The 19,718-nt window shown below is 49.0% G+C and overlaps 1 protein-coding gene across 3 annotated transcripts; it reads right to left on the bottom strand.

The window, feature by feature from the left end:
* Positions 1–771: 771 nt before the first annotated feature.
* On the bottom strand, positions 772–15,575 carry ATPAF1 (ATP synthase mitochondrial F1 complex assembly factor 1). 3 transcript variants are annotated; one of them, XM_001375156.4, is made up of 9 exons: positions 15,152–15,575; positions 13,345–13,453; positions 12,329–12,379; positions 11,025–11,087; positions 8,383–8,433; positions 7,034–7,081; positions 5,433–5,528; positions 5,033–5,140; positions 772–1,734 (listed from the first exon to the last, which is right to left on the bottom strand). In XM_001375156.4, the coding sequence occupies exons 1-9, from the start codon at positions 15,490–15,492 to the stop codon at positions 1,540–1,542; spliced, it is 1,062 nt and encodes a 353-aa protein (XP_001375193.2). In that variant the 5' UTR covers positions 15,493–15,575; the 3' UTR covers positions 772–1,539. The 3 variants fall into 3 exon arrangements, with proteins under 3 accessions (XP_001375193.2, XP_007480282.2, XP_007480283.2); XM_007480220.3 differs by having other exon boundaries at positions 15,082–15,445; XM_007480221.2 differs by lacking the exon at positions 15,152–15,575 and having other exon boundaries at positions 13,361–13,453.
* Between the last annotated feature and the right edge of the window lie 4,143 nt (positions 15,576–19,718).

Raw genomic sequence — 19,718 nt, 5'->3', positions numbered from 1 at the left:
GTCCCTCCGATCCTCACGAGGTTTCTTGTCCCCTTGCTATCCCGACTGCCCTCCCTAAAACGTGGCACTCCACACCGAATAACCAGCTCTCTCTCCTCCATCTCTGGCCAGGGGCTTGTGGCTCAGCAGGAGTCGCAGCTTGCTGTTGCCTCTAGTTGCCGCCTACCTTCCTCTCCCTCCCCTACTCGGTCATTTCTGTCTGTTTTAGACTTGACCGCTTATACCAGATTCCGCTTCGCGTCCCATCGTTCCCACCTGCCGAGGTCTTCTTGGTCCTGCGGCCCACCGTCTCACTGAGCGGAACATCAGCGCCTGGAGGGCAGCGCCATGCCCAGAGCGGGTATTCTGAAGTGTTTGCATAGCAGCCAGTCATGTGCGCCATCTGAACACCGGACAGAGGTCCTCTGCACCCCTTTTCCAAGTCATGGATAAACAGGCCCGACGCCTGGGGAGAATGTGGGGACCTTAATGAAACCCCTCTGCTCCCGTGTATGAATTAAAGGTGGGTTGTGTGTGTGGGGGGGTGGGCAGCACAGGGTGCGGGGGATGGACGCCTCGGGCTCCGAGTGGGACGGAGAGTTCACTGTGCAGTTACATCACGCAGAGGAACCGAGCGGCCTGTACGTCGCTCAATGGGGTGCTGAGGACGCCGGGGCATACATGGGGCTTGATGGAGCAGGGCTACGTCTCCAGCCTTGCAAAGACACTTCACTGGATTCCTTTTTTCAGTACTAACCAACAGCTCAGACTTCACCCAGAGAGACAAGAAGCTTGGAGAGTCAGAAGGGATTTTATTGCTTGACCAGGGAGTCATGGCCCTGTTGTTCGTAAGCTAACAATGGGGCTCCAAGCTGGGGAACGTCCCCCTGAGATTCAGGGTGGGAGCCCATTTTCCTATCTATGCACATAAGGATTGAGACGGCACTGATTCGCCCCTCTGAGCATGCGGAGCCTGGACAGTGTTCCCAAAGGCGGGCGAGACAACGGGCCCTTCAGGAGGGGGATGCTGCTTGCTGTCTCCACCAAGTGCCAGCCCTGGAGGTCACGAGAGGGGCGCCTGCGCCAACCGCCTGGGGAATCTGGAGGACGGCCAGACCCCTGGAAGATGCCCGGCTTGCTAGAAGGGGTCCAGCGTGTGAACGCCACATCGGCGGCCGGTGGGCAGGCTGCGTGACGTCTCCTCGACTTCACACGAAGGGCCATTCCATCACTCTGGGGTTGTGAGTCAGAGCCCCCGGCATGCAACCACACGGTCACACTTGAAGAGTGTGACGTACTGGTGACGCTAAGCCGGCTTCCGCTCACAACCGAGCCGGAGGAGGCTGGGAGAGAATTCTAGAAGCCCTCCCTTTGCGATCTAAAGGCCAAGAATCAGGCGCCAATTCTGGGATCCCCCCCCCCCCCCACAATAAACACTCCGGGGAGCCCACGAGAGGATGTGTGCGAGGTCATGAGTGTACGTGTGTGTGTGTGTGTACGATGCCCCATCCCCTTCCTAGGACTGGCCCTAGGACAGCCACCAGTACGACGGCCTCCGCTCTAGGCTGTGTTCGGCTTTTGTGGGAGCTTCAGGTCAGCTCCAATCCCGCTCTGCTCCAGTTCTGCAATGACGGACATGTATTTGAACTCGTTGGGTCTGAGGTTAAATGTCTCTACCAGGCCAAAGGTCTCCTTGCGGTCAGTGGCATAAAAGAGCTGTACCTGATTGGCGATGCACTGAGCCTCAGGGACTTTCTGAAAGGGAAAAGGACATGGTTAAGGCCTCCTCTTCTGGCCAAAGATTCCCCTCCTTAGAAGGACCCTCAATGGATGGAAGCCCATGCTGGGCCCTCAGAATGGGGGTTGGCTTCCCCAGTCTTTGGGAATGGGCTCCCTCGAGAATGCCCTGTTCTTGGAAAGACTCAAGAAGGATGTAACACAGCTGGGGACTTCAAGGACACGCCATTTAAAAAGAAAAACAACTTTTACCTCCTGGGCTAGTATCAATTCTAAGACTAAAGAGAGGTAAGGGCTAGGCAATGGCGGTTAAGTGCCTTGACCAGAGTCATACAGCTGGGAAGTGTCCGAGGCCATGTTGGAACCCAGGACCTCCCATTGCCAGGCCTAGCTCTCCATCCACTGAGCCACCTGGCTGCCCCAGGAACATGTCGTCTTTCAGGAGATGCACGAAACGTAGATAAAACAAAGACTTGTATGGGGGTCACTTCTGAGAAGTCTCTATTCTCTCCTCCCCTGCCCCACAGGGCCTAACGTTCCCAATGTTAAAGGCTGGCTCATCTGTTCTGGGCCTCGGCCTCTCCCTGATGATTTTGTTTTTAAATGCATGTCTCTCAGGAAGGCAATGGGTGGGGCACTGGAACAAGGGATGAGCCTGGAGCTGGGTTCAAGACTCATCTCTCCTAGCTTCCTGCGTGACTGTGGACAAATGGCCGGCTCCACTCTGTGTCACTCCACATGCCTGACCACTCGCTGTTATACATTAGGTCGGCCTTGCCTTCAAATCCCAGCCTGTCAGGCTTGTTGCTTTCTCGGTGTTCACTGGCTTTGCTGTATATACTAACACTGGATGGACTCATTTTAGGATTCCTCGTGTGCTGCCCCCACACCAGGCTTTGTTTTATCTGTTTCATGCATCGCCTAGAAAGTGAAGAGTCCAGAGGCGGGTGGCCACAGGGCTGAAGGCCTTGAGATTATGCCTTAAGAGGATGTGGGAAGAAACATGCTAGAGAAGAAAAGATCCAGGCATCCTGGAAGCAGCCTTCAAGCAGTTTCAAGGGCTGGCATCTGGATAGGGAAAGCAGGCCTTTTCTGTTTGGCCAGAGGGCAGAACAAGGAGCAGGACACGGAAGGTCAGCTGGCCAAACTCCCTCACTGTGACAGCTCTCTCATAGAGGGGGGAACAGAGCCCTGAGGGCCAAGCTGTAGCAAGAATTATAGGAACACCCCCACCAAATGCCTCTGGGCACATCTAGAATCTGCACCAGGCCAAATCCAGAAGAGAACAACTCCAAACTTTGCTATCGACAAGCAAAGCCCCAAAGAACCACAGCTTGGAAGGTTTTGGTGGTCCACAAAGACCTGCCTACTGGCTTCCCTTCTCTGTTCTGAAAGGGCCCTTGTAGGGGCCCAGGACTCTGTCCCCATTCCCCTGCAGGATCAGACTCAGTTATTCTTGGCCATGAACCCAGATCCTTTGCTTTCTTGTTGTTTCATGGTCATCGGCTTCTCTCTGGTCCAGGCTGATTTTGGGGGGAGTCTGCAGCTTGGGCAAGTTTTGTTTTTTTTAAATAACTAATTTCCACATAAGTTTTCCAAAGTCCATATTGTCTCCCTCCCTTCTTCCCTCCCCGCTCCTGGAGCTGACAAGAAATTCAATCTGAGTTATACATGTAATATTATGCAAAACATATTTCCATATTATTACTTTTTGTAAATGAATAATCTTATAAAACCCACCCCCAAACATATACCCAAATAAACAATTAATAAATCCTGTATTTTCATCTGTATTTCTACCTCAAAGTTCTTTCTCTGGAGGTGAATTGCATTCTTTTTCTTAAGTCCTCAGAATTATCCTGGATCATTATGTTGCTGTTAGTAGAACGTTTACTTTAACCATTCCACAATATTGCTGGTACTGTCTACAATGATCTCCTGGTTCTGCTTATTTCACTCCACATCAGCTCATGGAGGCCTTTCCAGCTTTCTGAAATCATCCTGTTCATCATTCCTTATAGCATAATAGTATTCCATCACCATCATATACCACAGTTTGTTCAGCCGTTCCCTAATTGAGGGACACCCCTTTAGTTTCTAATTCTTTGCCACCACAAAAAAGAGCAGCTATATTTTTGTACAAGTAGGTCCATCCCCATTTTTTTTATCTCTTTGGGATACAGACCCAGTAGTGGTATTACTAGATCAAAAAAGGGATACATTCTTTTACAGCCCCCTGGGCATAATTCTTGGGCAGGCTTTGTGCCTCTTGGGTCAAGCTGTTAATTCTCTTTCCAGTTTCTTCTATAGAGCTTATTTCTTTTATTTAAAAATTTTTTTTCTCACTCTTAAAAACTCTTGTCTTATCTTTTCCAGGTTTTTGAGCTGAGTCTGTGCTCAAGCTGTGTTTTTCTCTAAAGGGTTGCTTGTAGATGGGGTAGAATCATTCTCCTTCTGGCCTGGTGTAGCAGGACCCCCTGCAACCACTATAGCTCTTTATGGTGGGGTTCTCTACGTTTGTTCATTCTTTCAGCCAACTTTCTGACTTGGGATTTGAGGTTAGGGCTGGGCCCTGGCATGCTCTGGGAGGGAAAGCGTGGCCTGGTCCCAGTGCTGCTTTCTTGGAATACTGAGGGTTATGTGATTTCAGGATCTCTTGTTGGGCCCTGCAATCTTTCAGGGCTCCCAAAGAGGTCTGATCCAGGGCAGCATCTGGTTTCTGCCCCCTACTCTGAGCTCTGCCAGTTCTTGATGGATTTTGAGTCTGAGCAAGTGTCGACTGCAGACTCTCCTTTGGTCTGGGATTCCTGCCCTGAAGATTCCTCTGGAGCTGGGCTAGAAACTGGAACCAAGGCCGTGCTCTGCTTCTGAGTGTCTTCAGTGCCACTCCTCCCCTCTCACCTGCCTCCTCTCTCCATATGCTGCCACATACCCATCTGCTTCTCATCTCCTCTTGGTCTGCCTTGGATCAGAACCCCACAGCTAGGTAATGGGTGACCAGTGAATTTTGTGGGAGCTCTACCATTGAGAGAAGGCAGGGAGCCAAGTCTGGACTGCTCTCCCTCCTCATCTCTGCCTCCCAGCTTCCAAGTCCCAGCTAGAATCCCATCTTCTAGTAGAACCCTTTTCTGGCCCCATTTGACGACAGTGCCTTCCCTCTGGGATTCTCTCTAATTTATTCCTGTCTGTCTTGTTTATATTAGCCTGGGAGTTCCCAAAGGGCAGGGACTACCTCTCTCTTTTCTTTGTACCCCAGGGTTTGGCCCAGGGCCTGGTACTTAATAAGTATTAGCTGACTGGCATAGCTACGTCTTACCAGAAAAGTGGAGTCCATCTCTGCTGTCATGAGCACGATGCCCTTGTCCTCTTTGAGCTCTGAGAAATGGTACAAAATGAGCTGGCTCGCTGCTGCCTCTCCTCGAGTCTGCAAAGAGTGGTACAAGCAGGGTCACCCTGAGGAGCCTGGGGCTGCTGGCTCCTGGGAGTGAGCAGGACAGAGAAGCGTGTGAGAGCCTTGGCTAGTGGCCCCAAGTGGTCAGCTTCCATGGTGGCAGGTAACTTTCCCTCTAACGTCGAAGCTAGGGCCCCTGGGGCTGGTTCTAACCCCTGAACCTTACTTCCTATTTCTGGAAAGAACCTGCTCTAAGGGGAAGAAGACACATCCGCCTCCGACCCCAACCAGGAGTGAAGCTCACCCCGCAATGCCACTCGCCTACCTGGATGTTTATGAGGGCGGTGAAGTGGAGTTCAGAAGCCGACCACTGTCCCACAAAGAACTCGTAGCCTTCTCTCCTCGGAAGTGCACAGAGGAACTGCAGGAAGCAAACACACACGATGGGTAAGTCATCCAGCAAAGACTGACGTGCTTCAAGGGTAGTAGGGGTGCCATGAAAACATGGGCTTCAGGGATAGGGCTGGGCTTGTGGGTTTTCAAATGCTCTGGAAATGCTAGATTATTATTATTATTAGGAAACTCCTTTCATCAAAGCAGTTCAGCCTCTTCTGTTTCCCTGGAGCACTGAGCCAGGACGTGGGGCTCTTTCTCTGTCTCCTCCAGACCATGCCCTTACCCACAGGCGTTCCTCTCTCCTGGACCTCTTCTCTTCACCTGGTGACCTCATCAGCTCCCATGAATCTAATTACCATCTCTGCTGACCTCCTACCGGACATCTCAAACCAGATGATCCAGCAGACAGACACCTTAGACTCAACATGGCCAAAACAAATCATTATTTCTCCCTCTTCTCAGCTTCCCCATTACTGCAGAAGCCAATAATACCCTCCTCATTGTCTCCCAGGTCTCTACTTGGGAGTCATCAAGCTGCTTTCCCAAATTACCTTCCTCTCCTTTGACACTGTTCCTGCCCTGGTACAGACCCTCATCCCTTTGTCCCTGAAGTTTGCTTCTGGGTCTGGCCACCTCAATTCTCCCAATTCCAGTCTGTTCTCTACTTAGCAGACAAACTTGTCTTCCTTTAGCAAGATCTGAGCAGGCCCCCCCCCCCCCCCAATAAACTTCAGTGGCTCCCTATCACTTCCAGCATCAATTACAAAACTGCCTGGCATTTGAAGCTCTGCATGACCTGTCCTGCTTATGCTCTGGGATCCCATGCTGTTGGCCTCTCTAGGCCTGCTCAAGTAGGAAGCTCTGCCTCCCAACTCTCAGCATTTCCTGGAAGGCTTTCTTCCCTCCCCTCTGGCTCCTGGCTTCCCTTTGAGACCCAGCTAAAAGCCCACCTCCTCCTGGAAGCCTATCCCTCTTAATTTCTCTTAAAGCCAGTGCCTTCCTTCTGCAGATAATGAGCAGTTTATCTAAAGCTGATGTGCATCCAGCATTCAGTTTGTATGCTGTCTCAGCCATTAGACTGGGAACTCCCTGAGGCCAAGGGTGGTGTTTGGCCTTTCTGTTTTCTCTAGGACTTAGCACCGTGCCTGGCTGCCTGGCACATAGGAGGTGCTTAATGATTACTGACTGCTCTCAGGGGCAGAACTTGTACCCAGGACTCTTGGATTCCAAGCTGCCACTTGATCCTCTCCTCTGATCATGCTGCTTCTTCAATCATTGGCTGAGAGCCTTCTGGGAAAGGCGTCTCTACTCCTGAGGGTTTCACCAAAATGAAAATATTGGGGTGGAGGCAGCTCAGGGCAAGTGTCTGGGTCAATCACCTGCTCCTGGTTCCTGAGCAGTCCACCTAATGCTGGGGCATCTCTGCCAACATTCAATGGATGGAGAGCTCAATGGTGGCATGGGCAGTCAAGGCCCTCTTGGCATAGTTGAGCCTGCAGCGCCCCCTCCCTGATGGGCAAAGGAACTTACAGACGGACACTTCTGGGCCCGGCTCCAGATCAAGTCGAATGTCTCTGCCTGTGGGTTGGAAATAAGTAAAAAGTGGACTCACAGACAAAAGAAAAACCGCGCTTTTCTCTCCTAAAGTCACCATTTACAACTCACACAGTATCTAAGAATAAGCTCCCAAGCACTGACATCAGGCAGACAGAGACGAGAAGCAAGGAACACCAGGGGTGTTCACCTGCAGGCACCTGGAGGGTCAGCCCTCTAGGGGCTCAGCCAGGAATCTGGCCCCTATCAGCCAGTCAGTAGGTCTCAGCAAATAGTAGGGCAATAGGAGACTCTATATGAAACCCAAGCCTCTGCTCTCCCCTCAGATCTTTTTGTTCTGGCCCCCCCCACCCTCCCCGCCCTAGCTGGGTGATCACCCTTCAAATACCAGAGATGGCACCCATGTTCTCCCTGGGTCTTCACAAGCCTGACACTCTTGGTTTCTGCAGAGGGAATAAATTCATACCCTGGCTCCTCTCCTCTGGACTCTCTCCAGTCTCTTCTAAAACATACTACCTAGACCTGAAGACCACACCCCAGAGGAGGCGAGGCCAGGGCAGAGGACTGCAGGACTATCCCCTGCATTGGCCTGAAGAAGAGGCTCTCTTTGGCAGTCCAAGACTATATGAGCTTTCTTGGTGGTCATGCCACACTGGGGACTTTTTCTTCTTGAGTAGTCTCCTAAGAGGCCAAGATCATTTCCAGACAAACTGCTGTCCTGTAGGGTTCATCTCAATGTCCTAGCCCAACAGGAGAGTTCTGGATCCCAACTGGCCAACTGGTATGCCAGCTGTTCCTGCCAGCTCTGTCTTTGTCCAAGTCCTGAAAAATCACTTGATGCAGCAGTCCCTTTGGGGCTCCTGACTTCCTTAAGGCCTCTGTGTAGCTGAATGAGTCTTAGATACAGCCTTAGTTTGCTCTTCTGTTAAATGAGGAGGGTACCCCTTTAGCCCAAGAGCCTATGATCCTAGGACTTGGCTTCCCAGCTCCATTAGTTCTGAGGGCCTTTTTCAGAGACCAAATCAAGGAGAAATAAAATAATTTGGAAGTCTCGAAAGCCTTGGTCTACTATCATGGACTTGACATAAAGATGTCTCTGTGCCAGAGAAAGGAGTAGGAAGAGAAGGAGGGAGGGAGGGAAGGAGAGGGAGAGAGGCACAAGCAGCCTCTTATTTGGCATGCTCAGCAGAAGCAGGAAACCCCTTAAACCCAAGTTCTCCAGAGGGATGTGTCTCAGAAGCAGGAAGGTAGGCTCCCACTTAGTGTTCAAGGCTGGCCATCACACTGCTAACACCATCTTCGTCTTTCCCTCCCAAATAACTTACAGGGATAACCGCGTAGACGGTATCTTTTGTTGCAAAATATTGCTGCCAAATCTGCATGAGAGATGAGAAAGACAGACCAGTGTGAGATCACAGACCTGAGAGTAATCTCTTCCAAATAGAAGCCCCCCCCCCCCAATCTGAGCCAAATCAGATGGCTAATTCTCCTGGATCAGAATTTTATGTCATTGGACACAGAAGAAAACATCTACAACTATATTTCTATGATGAGTACCAATGATCCTTAGTGAAGAAGGGATGGCAAACTGTTCTCCAACAAGCCCACAGGATGCCCTTGGGTGGAACATCCCAGACTGAGCCTCACTTCAAGGGGAATGTCCTGAAACCCACCATTGACACCTTCATCCTCCAAGGCACTCAAATCTGGCAATGCCATCTTCTTCAGAACCCCACTCCCAAGAAAAGCATCAGTGGCATCCTGGATAAAATTGCAGGGGCCCCAGAACAGGATCTTGTCTCAGATCAGGTACCAAAGATGCCCCATGGTTTTGGGGGAGAATAGGACTGCACCTCTATGATGTGAGTTGTACAAAGCTAGGGTGGAAAGAAAAGTATACTCTGGGGGAAGAATGCTGGACTTGGGTTTGAATTTCACCTCTGATGCCAGCTCTGTGACCCTGAGAAAGTCACTGTCAGTCTCTTGGGACTGTTTCTTTACCTGTAAAACGGGATGGATAATACTAGCTGAAGTGGTTGTAGCTCCTTGTCCATGACCTACTAGGCTATGGATGAGGGTGTGGATCAGAAGAAATGATGGAAGGACATTGTCCAGGATGATAACTGTTTGTTCCTAGTACCAGCTTGGGCACACCAGGTCTCCCTTAAAAATCCATGTCTAGTCTAACTCCCGTGAACTAGTCTAGAATCTCCCTTCATCTTTCTATGGTCTCATAGTCTTCTCTTTTGTTTGACTTTGATATCTTCTTAAGCTTAAAGCAGCTTAAGCCACATGGGATCCCTTCACTGGGATGTTGCAGGTTGTAAAAAAGCCTGGCCATGGTCTTCCTGATGTCATAGGCTGCCATCATCCCCCACTGGAACAGAGTGGACAGGGTACTTGGGTCTGAACCCGGCCACTTCCATCACCACCATTAATCCCAAAGGAAGCAACAAATTCTTTTTTTTAATGGTATATTATTTGGCTTTATTTTCCAAAGCTTCAGTAGGGATTTATGGTCTTAACAAGAAATGTTGGTGTGCAAGGAGCAAGTCAGTGGACCAATGGGAAACTGCTACATAAAGGACCCCTTCCCAGACAGAGCAGCACTTTCTAAATGGAGGATGTGATGTCCCAGGGCTGATGGGGAGATATTTGTCATAAGATTTCTAGCTTCCCTAGGCTGAACTCAGAGGCATGGCCAAGCTAGAACTAGGCTAGACTCACAACCTTCCATCTCTTGGCCCTAAGTCATCCAGGCTGAGTTCATTTACTTGGGGTCATGAGTTTGGGGAAGGCTTGCTGAGGGGTAGGCAATAACTTTTCCAAATCTACTGGACTAAATGCAATTTTCAGTTTCAGTCTTGCCCCAGTCTTCCTCTTCATTCCAATTCCAGTCCATTTACTGGGACCTTCCACATGTACCCAGAGCTGTCTCCTTTAACACTCTGGACTTCTGGCTATCCACAGTGACATTCACATCCTTGATGTCACCATTACTCAATGACCATTCTTACTTTGTGATTAAGAATTCTGAAATTCCCTTGATTGAGCATAACTACTTCAGCTCATTGTCTGACTCTTTCTAACCCTATTTTCTGCCCTCATCAAGGCCTCTAGTGTTTCTTTCCTCCCTGCCACTCCAGCCCTTGGGGCCAGACCATAGCCCCCATAAGACCTGTAGGGAACCCATTCAATGTTATATGGTCCTTGAATCTAGGATCCTGTGCCCCCAAGCCTGGATTACTTGCACCATTCACCTCTTACATTCCCAGCTTGGGTTGGAGGAAGTGAACAACTGAGCCCACTGGGTCTATTCTATCCAATCTCAAGTGGATACTCACTCTAGCTAGATAGTCTTGTTACTCCTCCCCAAGGGATTCTCTATCATACTCCCCAACAGAGGGTGATCTTATCTTGGTATAAGGTATAAAGTTTGGTCTATACCTAGTTTCTGCCAAACTGTTTTCCAGTTTTCCCAGCAGTTTCTGTCAAATAGTGAATTCTAGTCCCAAAAGCTTGGATCCCTGGGTTACCAAATGCTAGATTATTATAGTCATTTACTATTATATATTGGGTACCTAATCTATTCCATTGCTTCACAGACCTGAGTGTAACCTCTTCTAAATAGAAGCAAGAGAAGTCCAGAGGGAGCCCCTGGGATTTTGGAGCAGACATGGGGCAGGATGGAAGTGGGGGTGAGGAAGGTGAGTGGGGCTGGGTCCCTGCCACAGTCAGTACTGAGGAGGTGAGAGCCTTTTATCCTGAAGGGGTCAGCAAGGAGAGAAAGGAGGCCATATATAGGACCAAACAAGACTAGATCAACCAAGCCAGGCTGACAATCTCGTGTGGCCTGGGAGCCAACAATGGAGTGTCCATGGGCAGTAAATCTGCTCCTTCCTTTCCTGGCCTTCTGAGAGGGCCCAAAGCACTCACTTCCCCAAGGAAGGAGATCAAAATACGCTACCTGCTGGATCTCTGCTGCAGTCTTATCCTTCACCATCTCGATGTTGAAGATGGAGCTGAGAGTCTGAAATGGGGGAGGAAGGAGGTCAAAAGAAGTGTCCCACTGGAGCTCTAGCCTGTGAGAGGCAGAGATGTTTCAGGTTCTGCAGAGGATGCGGGTCCTGACAGATCCATGTTCGCTTCCTAAACTTGCCCCTGCCTCAAAAAGCCATCAACATTTTTGCAGGGGAAGAGATGCTTTGAATTCTGCAGATACCGAGGGAAGCCCAAGTTTTTGCATTCAAGACTGTTTCTCTGAAGTCCCCTCCCTTGTCCTCTTGAAGATGGCGTGGGGTGACCAGGGAGGGTGAGAGGAAGCAGACTGCTCTTAGCAGCCCCACAAATTGGGTCCGGTCCCTTCACTGGGTCTCCTCCAGCCCTTTTTGGGCTCAGAGAGAATTAATAGCAACAAAGAGCAATTCCAGTCTCCTCAAGCCCAAGAATTCCCACACTCCCACTTGTGTTCTCTTCTATGAAGCCAATGGGCCCCTTCTTAGAATAATGTTTGAAAAATCATAAATGAAGCAAACATTAAATTTTGCTTAGAAGTTAATAAAAACAGGGGGCAGCTAGGTGGCTCAGTGGATTGAGAACCAGGCCTAGAGAGAGGAGGTTCTAGGTTCAAATCTGACCTCAGACACATCCTAGCTGTGTGACCCTGGGCAAGTCACCTTCACCTCCATTGCCTAGCCCTTATCACTCTTCTGCCTTAGAACAGAAGGTTCCCTTACCTTCTGCCTTAGAAGGTAAGGGATAAAAAAAAAGTCAATGAAAACAGAGCTATTCACAGATGTCCTGAGATTTGTCCACAGATCCATGGACCCCAGATTAGGAAGCTTTCATCTCGTCCAAGCCTCCTATTTTACAGATAAGAAAATTAAGGCACAGAGGGAAAAAGTATTTGCCCACAGTCCCATGGCTACAGTCAGGCTTTTAGTCTTTCATTTCCACAGTAAATACTTTCAGCTTCAGTTGTCAGATTCTTTTTGGCTTCACCTTTCAGCCATGTGACCCAACCCCTCAGGTTCTACCTTGATAAAACAGGTTTCAGGGTTGCTGTAACCTGCACAGTGCTACAAAGAGATGATCTGTCATTCCCATCATTGTGGAAGCCTTGTGGGCTCTATGCAGCACATCTTGCCCTTATAAGCCATGTGTCAGGTAGACGGGCCAGCAGGTCTCAGGGTAACTGACTAAGGCAGGGATGTCGGCAGTCTGGGCTGGGGAAGGAGCTGCCCTCTGAGATCTCTGGTCCTTGACCCCTACCTTGTCTTTGGTGAATCCTCTCTTCAAAGACTGTTTCCCCAGGGCTTCCGTCTGAAAGAAAATAGTTTAGAGGTCTCTACTTTGCCGGTGGGTACAGGAAGAGTCAGGTGAAGCACCTGTGGGCAGCCTCAAACCTTCAAGCAAGTGGACATGCCCACCCCCTCTCCCCTTTCCCAACTGTGCCTTAGAGTACCCTATCCTCAGCCACTTTCCCTGACTATTTGTGGCTGCCTTTGAGAAGTAACTGCCTGGAGCAGAAGGGGCAGGGCTTATGTGGCTGCTCACCCTCAGGAATAATAGCTATTCCTCTGGACCTGCCCTTGGCTGGGCACTACCAGGAGGCACTGGCCAGGCTGCATCAGAATTCTTCGGTGAGCTTCTCAGAGGAGGTCAGCGAGAAGGGGGAATGGGAGAGGGGGCAGGTAGGGTACAGATGTGGGCAGAAAGAAATCTAACATGGCTGGGATAAGGCCAGGGTCTTGAGCAGTGAACAAAGCCTGTAGGGAGCTACAAAGAAGCCTAGATCTCTGCCAAATGAAGATTCTAAGAGACAGGCACAGCCCAAAGGGCACCTGGGCTTGACCTGGCTTTTCTCTTACTTTAAGGAAATACCTTGGGGATTCTGGCCTCCTCCATCCTTCTCCTCTGTGCAGAGCTAAGGAGGAGTTTATCAGATCCCAGGCCTAGAGCTGGAAGCAGAGGCCCAGTGAGGAGACACTCTGGCTCAGAGTGGCACCACTGTGGGAGGATGGATGCCATGGCCACATCAGAGAGGGCTGGTTTAGGCCAGAGCCCAGTGACAGGGCTTTAACACTCAGTCCTGGCCACATCCTGGTGCCCTGACATCAGTGATCCTCCCTCCTCAGAGGTGCCTTGGCTGAGTGGCCGTCCTGCTGGGGGCCCTCCAGTGCTCCCCTGACTGTGAGCAGGGGCACATAGCCCAGCCAGTGCCTCCCCCCTTTATCCCCCAGCACACTGCCAGGCTGGGCTGTCAGGCTGAAGCAGAGCTCTCTTGCCTTCTGTTCCACACACTTGATAAAGTCTGCTTGCTTGGAGTGTCCCACAGGCTGCTTCTGGAGTTCACTCCGCTTCTCCAGGCGCGACTTGAAGGCGGCAGGGTCAGACCTACATGAAGGCAAGGAAGGAACCAGGTCAGGGCTGGGAAGGGGGGTGTCTCCCAGACTTTATTACTTCAGAGCCCCTCCCTAAGGAAAGGAAGCCTTCATGTCCAGAGAGAGAGACACAGAGAGAGAATGGACAGTACAGTGGAGATGGGGACCTCCAACAGGACCCCCTTGCCAGTCCATAATAACCTGGCACTAATTTTGTATGAAGTAGCCAGAGGTGGCTAGGTGGTACAGTAGATAGAATAACCTGGGTCTGGAATAGGAAAGACCCGAGTTCAAATCCAACATCATACACCTCCTAGTTGGGTGACCTTGGGGAAGACACTTAACTACTGTCTTAATCAGTTTCCTCAAATGTAAAATGGGGGTGATCACAGCACCAACCTTACAGAATAATTGTGAAGATCAAATGAGTTGTTTGTAAGGGGCTTAGCATATAAGTAGCCTTAATAAATACCTCTTTGCTTCCTTCCCAAGGGGTGTGGAGTTGGCTCTCAAGCCAGGAAGATCTGGGCTAAAACCTGGTTCTCTGAGGAGCCTCACTTCCCCCCTTACTACATATGTGATCCCCAAGGGCTCTGGGACAAGTTTCCATCTGCAGGGCCTGGTGTGGAGAGGCTGTCCCCTAGAAAGGCCCTGCAGCTCAAGCCAGGGACAGTCCATCTGGAGAACAGGGAACAAATCCCTTGAATGTCACCTGGCTCAAAGGGACCCCTGAAGCCCAGGCTGGCGGAAGAGGCTCTTGGAAATGAGCCCACCACCACTGGGAAACAGGCCACACCAGGATTTGTGTTCCTAGCACTAAAAGGTGTGGAATATCAGGCTGGGACTACATGTGGCCTCCATGGAAAGTCAAACATAGGAGAGGTTGTTCTCAACCTATGCCAGTCAGGCCACCAACATTTATTAGGCATCGACTTTATGTCAGATTCTGGAGCTATAGGGGTGTTGGTACCTAACCCAAACCAGTTAATCAATATTTATTAGGCACCAGCCCTATGCCCAGCCCTGTAGGTTATAGAGATGCTGGTTTCTAATCCAAGCCTAAGAAGGAGCTGGGGGTCTTGCGGGAGGTGGGGATGGGACAAAAGGCATTCAGAAGGATCAGGGACTTGGAGCTGGAAGGGGCTCAGGGACCAAACAGCGCCTCTGCCCCACTTTACAGATTTGGAAACTGAGGTCTAGGGAGCTGACAGGCACGTTCCCCCCAATTCCAGGTGCAAGGATTATCTAGGGGGTGAACAAAGGGGCTTCCCGCCCGAAGGTCCGGGGAAAGGCCGAAGCCTGAAACACAATAACAAAAGCTTCGGAAAACCTCGTTAAGTGGAATAGGGACCACAGCTGCTGTTATCCCCATTGCACAGAGGAAGACAGTCGGCAGAGACAGGATTCGAACCCCATTGAGAATTCTACCCGGATTCTACAAACCGATTGCGCAAGCGCAGAACCTAGCTCTGGTATCCCAGCCTCCCCATTCCGCATCTGCGCAGTCACAAGATTGTCAGTCTATGGGAGGGGCTTTCCCGCTTCCCCCAACTCCTGCCCTATGCTCCTGCGCAGTCACCGGATCTTTTCCACCAGATCAATAGGAGCTCGCCTCTCCGCCCCCGCCCCGCCCCATCGCACCTGCGCAATGGCAGAATCTGGCTCCCACCGTCATGGGGAAGAGCTTCTCTTCCGCCCTGCCCCTCCGCACCTGCGCAGTTTCTGGATCTTGTCTCGGTACTTGTCATAGTAAGGGTTAGTCTCGAGCTCCTCCCCACCGCTCCCGGCGCTGCGGCGTACGGAGAAGAGCCGCAGTTGCTCAGGCCCCACGAGGCCCAGGCTGAGGCCCGGGACTAGGGCGCGGCTGCGCACGGCGCACAGGCCTCTGTAAAGGCCGGCCACTTGCAGCACGGCCGGGCCCGCTCCCCCGGCCGCCATGGCCGCCATGGCCACCGCCATAGTTTCTCCCTCTTCGTCCTCCACCTCTGCACCCGCCCCCGCTGTCGCTTCCGCCGCCGCCGCTTCCGCCGCGGTTGCCGCGCGCCCTTCCATCCCCCTCCCCAGGGTGCCTCTGCTTGCGCCCAAGGTTCCGCCGCCGCAACGTTCCTGCCCAGAGGGCGGGGGCTCTTTGCGCAGTCTCGAGAGGGGCGGGACCTTTGGGGATGCGCCTAGGCTGGGGAGTGGAGGGGGTGGTGCAGGGAGGCAGTTACTGTTTCGAACAGGTTCCTAGACCCACAAGAGCTTTTCCTTGAATACCCCTTTCCGTTTACTCTACATCCCCATCCTGAATCTGCCTCTCAGCAACTTGCCCCACGTCTGTAGTCTGAGAACGAGCATCTCAGTGCTGGAAAGGAACTTAAAGATGGGCATTACAAGGCGTGGGTTCGCATTCTTCACCAACCCCTGCCCCTTCTTGGGAAACCTTGGACCTCCTAGGGAGGAGGGAGGGTGGGTCCTGCCGATGTCTGAGGGCGCTGGTGAATGACTTTTGTCTTAATTAGGGGAAATACCTACAGACCAATTAGTCCCATAGCTGAACTAATATTTCTCCCTTAGCGAGGGGGCACACTCCTTCCCTCTGAAGGAGGCACTCCCCCCCCAGGAAAGAGAAGAGCACACCTACTCCCTAGAGGAGAGGAGCCCAGAGTGTTGCTCCCCAGACCCAAGATAAAGCCCTGTTTTACTCCCTGTGGAGAAGGTCTGAGGCAGAATTCTTTCAAGAACGACACTGACCAACATTTTGCCCGCATCATTTTGGTGATCCATAGGGGGACTGTCGTTTGGGGCTCAAACTTTCTCCATTTCGAGATAAACCTCCTCCTGCCTTCTCTTTTCTTAACTCTTGAGACTGGCACCTCCCAATAATCGGGAGTGTTGAGAGGAAAGAATTGACCTCTAGAGCTGGCAAGTTCTTCCCTCTGCAGGGAAGCTTGCATTTAGTTGGTCTATGTAGCTGGCAAGTTCTTTGAGGCAGGGGAAACCCTGCGAAGAACCTTGTGTTTTATTAGCTCGGAGGAAAGACACAGGAATCTAGGCTTTCTTGCTTTACTGAGTCCCTTTTATAGGTGGCTGTTTATGAGAGTGTCTGTAAGCTTTTTGCTAAGTTTTTGCAAATTGTTTTCCTTCATAGGTGGATGGAGATTCTGGGATAGTCCAAAAGATGGTGTAAGGGAGTGTTTTTTTTTTTTTTTACGGCCAGATTTTAGGGGAGGGAAGGGAGTCTGTCTTTTAGAAGCTATTTATTTTCAGATCTCTGCTAACATTAATTTTTAATATATTAATTTTTAATATATTAATTCAATATTTTATATATTTAATATATTGGCTTACAAAAAAGAAACATTCTACCTTCCACTTTGCAGAGATATATCATCAAGACATTTTAATCACAGTTCTTAAGGAATGTAAATTCTATAACTTTCTAGGTCTTAAAAAGTAGTTTATAGTTTTCAATTTAGCCTCAGTATTGACATTATGCTTATAATGAAAACATTTTATTATTTGGTTTTATAAAATCTAGAGTAATGGGGCTGGAAGTTCTGCTTGCAGGAAAGTAGGATTTTGTAAGAAGTGTGATTTACACCAAGGCTCAGTAATTTTTGGGAAAGGATTTATTTGTATTTACCACCCTTGCTGAAGCCATCACACAAATGCTTAGAAATTGAAGCAAAATACTAACTTATTTATATTTTACACCTTGTGTTTTCAAACGACATTGTCAAGCTCTAACAGTTTAAATCCTCCATATGCTTTAGTCATTGGGCAGAGCTACATTGCAGGGGCATAGTACAAGCCTGATTGCCCCACAGTGCAAGCCTGATTGCCCCCCTTCAGCTGTTATGTAAGGTATTGGCTGAATTCTTTTGAATTATGCATGTATTAAGCCCAGTTAATGCTAAATGTCAAGAGTATTGGGTAGGGGAAGCAATGAACGTATCCATATGATTTATATGATGTGGATGCTTTGTAAACATTTTCCTATTTGTTTAGACTGTTTCAGAGAAGATGTTGCCCTTGTGTTTAGTTTAAGCTAATGAATCATCAGCTGTTTTGTATACTATAATATCTGGGGAATGGTACCACGCCTCTATGGGCCACCTTCTTCTCCCAGGGGGAAGCCAGTGGAAAGTCCACTTTGGACTTCATCAGGCTACAAACTTGGGGAAGAATGTCCTATGCCGACATATGCTTTCCCAGGCCTGGGGCAGAAGGGGAGCCCTTAGTAGCCCTCTGGTTTGTCTGGAGGTCAGGGGTATGACTGCGAAAATGTGAGTTTCAAGACTGTGAATTGCAAAAACTGTAAAGATAATTTTAGTGTCTTGAATTAAATAAAAAATAAGTGGTCTCCATGGGGAAAATTCCCAAATATGAAATACCCAAGTCAGCTGAGTTTTATGGAGATTTTAATTAATACGAATGAAGGAATTAAGGGAAGGGAGAAAGACAGAGTAAGAGGAAATAGTAGGAAAAAGCTAGGGCCTAGGCCTTTCTCTTTAAGAGAGAAAACTAAGTCAGTCTTTTATCCACTCACCACAATATTTTGTCCCCAGCAAAACTCCAACTAAGTTCAGAGAGCCAGCTCCTCCACACTAACTACAAAATTCCAACTAGTCCGAACTCCAACTAACTCAGAGAGCCTCCTCTGACTCCTGACCTCCAATTCAGCTGCCAAGGCTGAACTAACTAACCTCAGAGAGAGAAAGCTCCTTTTAAAGAGAAATTTTTCTTATGTCACCTCCCCTAAATCTTCACATCTACCAATCATAGTAGATGTTTTCCCTAGGACTGACCATTCTTAGTTCACATCTGAGTAGACTAAAACTTCACAACTCTTTGCTAAGCTTGCCCTTTGTAAGTTGCTTGACCTTTTAGTGATTAATTTGACCTTTATAGGTACTTAGCACCCTTTTGTATTAGATCTAAAAATAGACCTAGCTTAAGGTTCTAGCTTTGCTATAAGTATGAGTTAGGGACTGTTTCATTGTTCCATCAGGAGTTTACAACTTTATCTTCCCCTAATAGTGATGTATATGCAGGGGGAAAAGTTTAGCCTGTATAGGCGGATGTCTAGCGTCTCAAATGGTGAGATGTGTAGGTCTCCTCTAGGCCTGCTTGTTAGATAAAATAGGGTCAGAGAGAGAATTTCAGGCCATTTTAAATGGGTCTCAGTGCATAATTTTCCAATCATAGTTTTAAGTTCTTTGTTCATCCTTTCAACTTGACCTGAGCTCTGGGGATGATATGGAACATGGAATTTGGGAGTAATCCCCAAGCAAGAATATATCTGATTTAAGACAGAATCAGTAAAATGACTTCCTCTATCTGAATCAATATGTGCTGGCAGTCCAAAGCGAGGAATAATTTCTTTTAACAGTACCTTAGCAACAAAAGCCACTGTGGCTCCGGCCATCTGGTTAGTTGATCTATTATGATTAGACAAAATTTATAATGTCCAGTCTTCGGCATTGTTATGAAATCTATCTGTAGACATTCAAAAGGTGTGTAATCCAGAGGATGCCCACCAAAAGCTTTGCCACGAAATGCATGTTGGTTATATGCTTGGCAGGTAGAGCAGACTAAACACACTTTAGAGGCTATAGTAGTTATACCAGGGGCTATCCATACTCTCTTAACAGAGTCCATGATGCCCTGGGTGCCAAAGTGACCATTTTTATGATTTTTTGGTGATAGAAACTTCTAGGGAGCAGGGGATTTCCTTCAGATGACACCCATACTCTAGTTATCTGTTTTGCTTTGAATTTTTGTTTCCATTTTTCCACTTCCTTTTCATGATAGGAAAGTGATAACTTTAAATCATCAGTGGTTGTTAATGTTAAAATTAATCCAGGACCTTCTATAGCTGCTAGCTTTGCAGCAGCATTTGCTTGATCGTTTCCTCTAGAGACAGGGTCAGTGCCACCTGTATGGGCAGAGCAATGAACTACAGCTAGGGCTTCAGGAAGCTGGAGAACAGAAGGAACTTCATTCATAATTTCTGCATTAGCTGTAGATTTTCCAGCTGAGGTTAAAAATCGTCTCTGGAGCCATAGCATTACAACTGAGTGACAAATGCCAAAAGCATATCTAGAATCTGTATAAATTCTTGCCTTTTTATCTTTGGCAATTATACAGGCGTACTTCAGAGCTATGAGTTCGGCTCCTTGAGCTCTAATGTTAGAAGGTAATGAAGCTGACCACTCAGTGGCAAATTCTGAGACTATGGAAGTTCCAGTGTAGCGTATGCCATCTCTCATAAAAGAGGAACCATCAGTAAATAA

This window comes from Monodelphis domestica, chromosome 2, assembly GCF_027887165.1.
Source record: "Monodelphis domestica isolate mMonDom1 chromosome 2, mMonDom1.pri, whole genome shotgun sequence".
NCBI lineage: Eukaryota > Metazoa > Chordata > Mammalia > Didelphimorphia > Didelphidae > Monodelphis > Monodelphis domestica.
The sequence above is the reverse complement of the archived record's forward strand: the minus strand, read 5'-3'. Positions and strand labels throughout refer to the sequence as shown.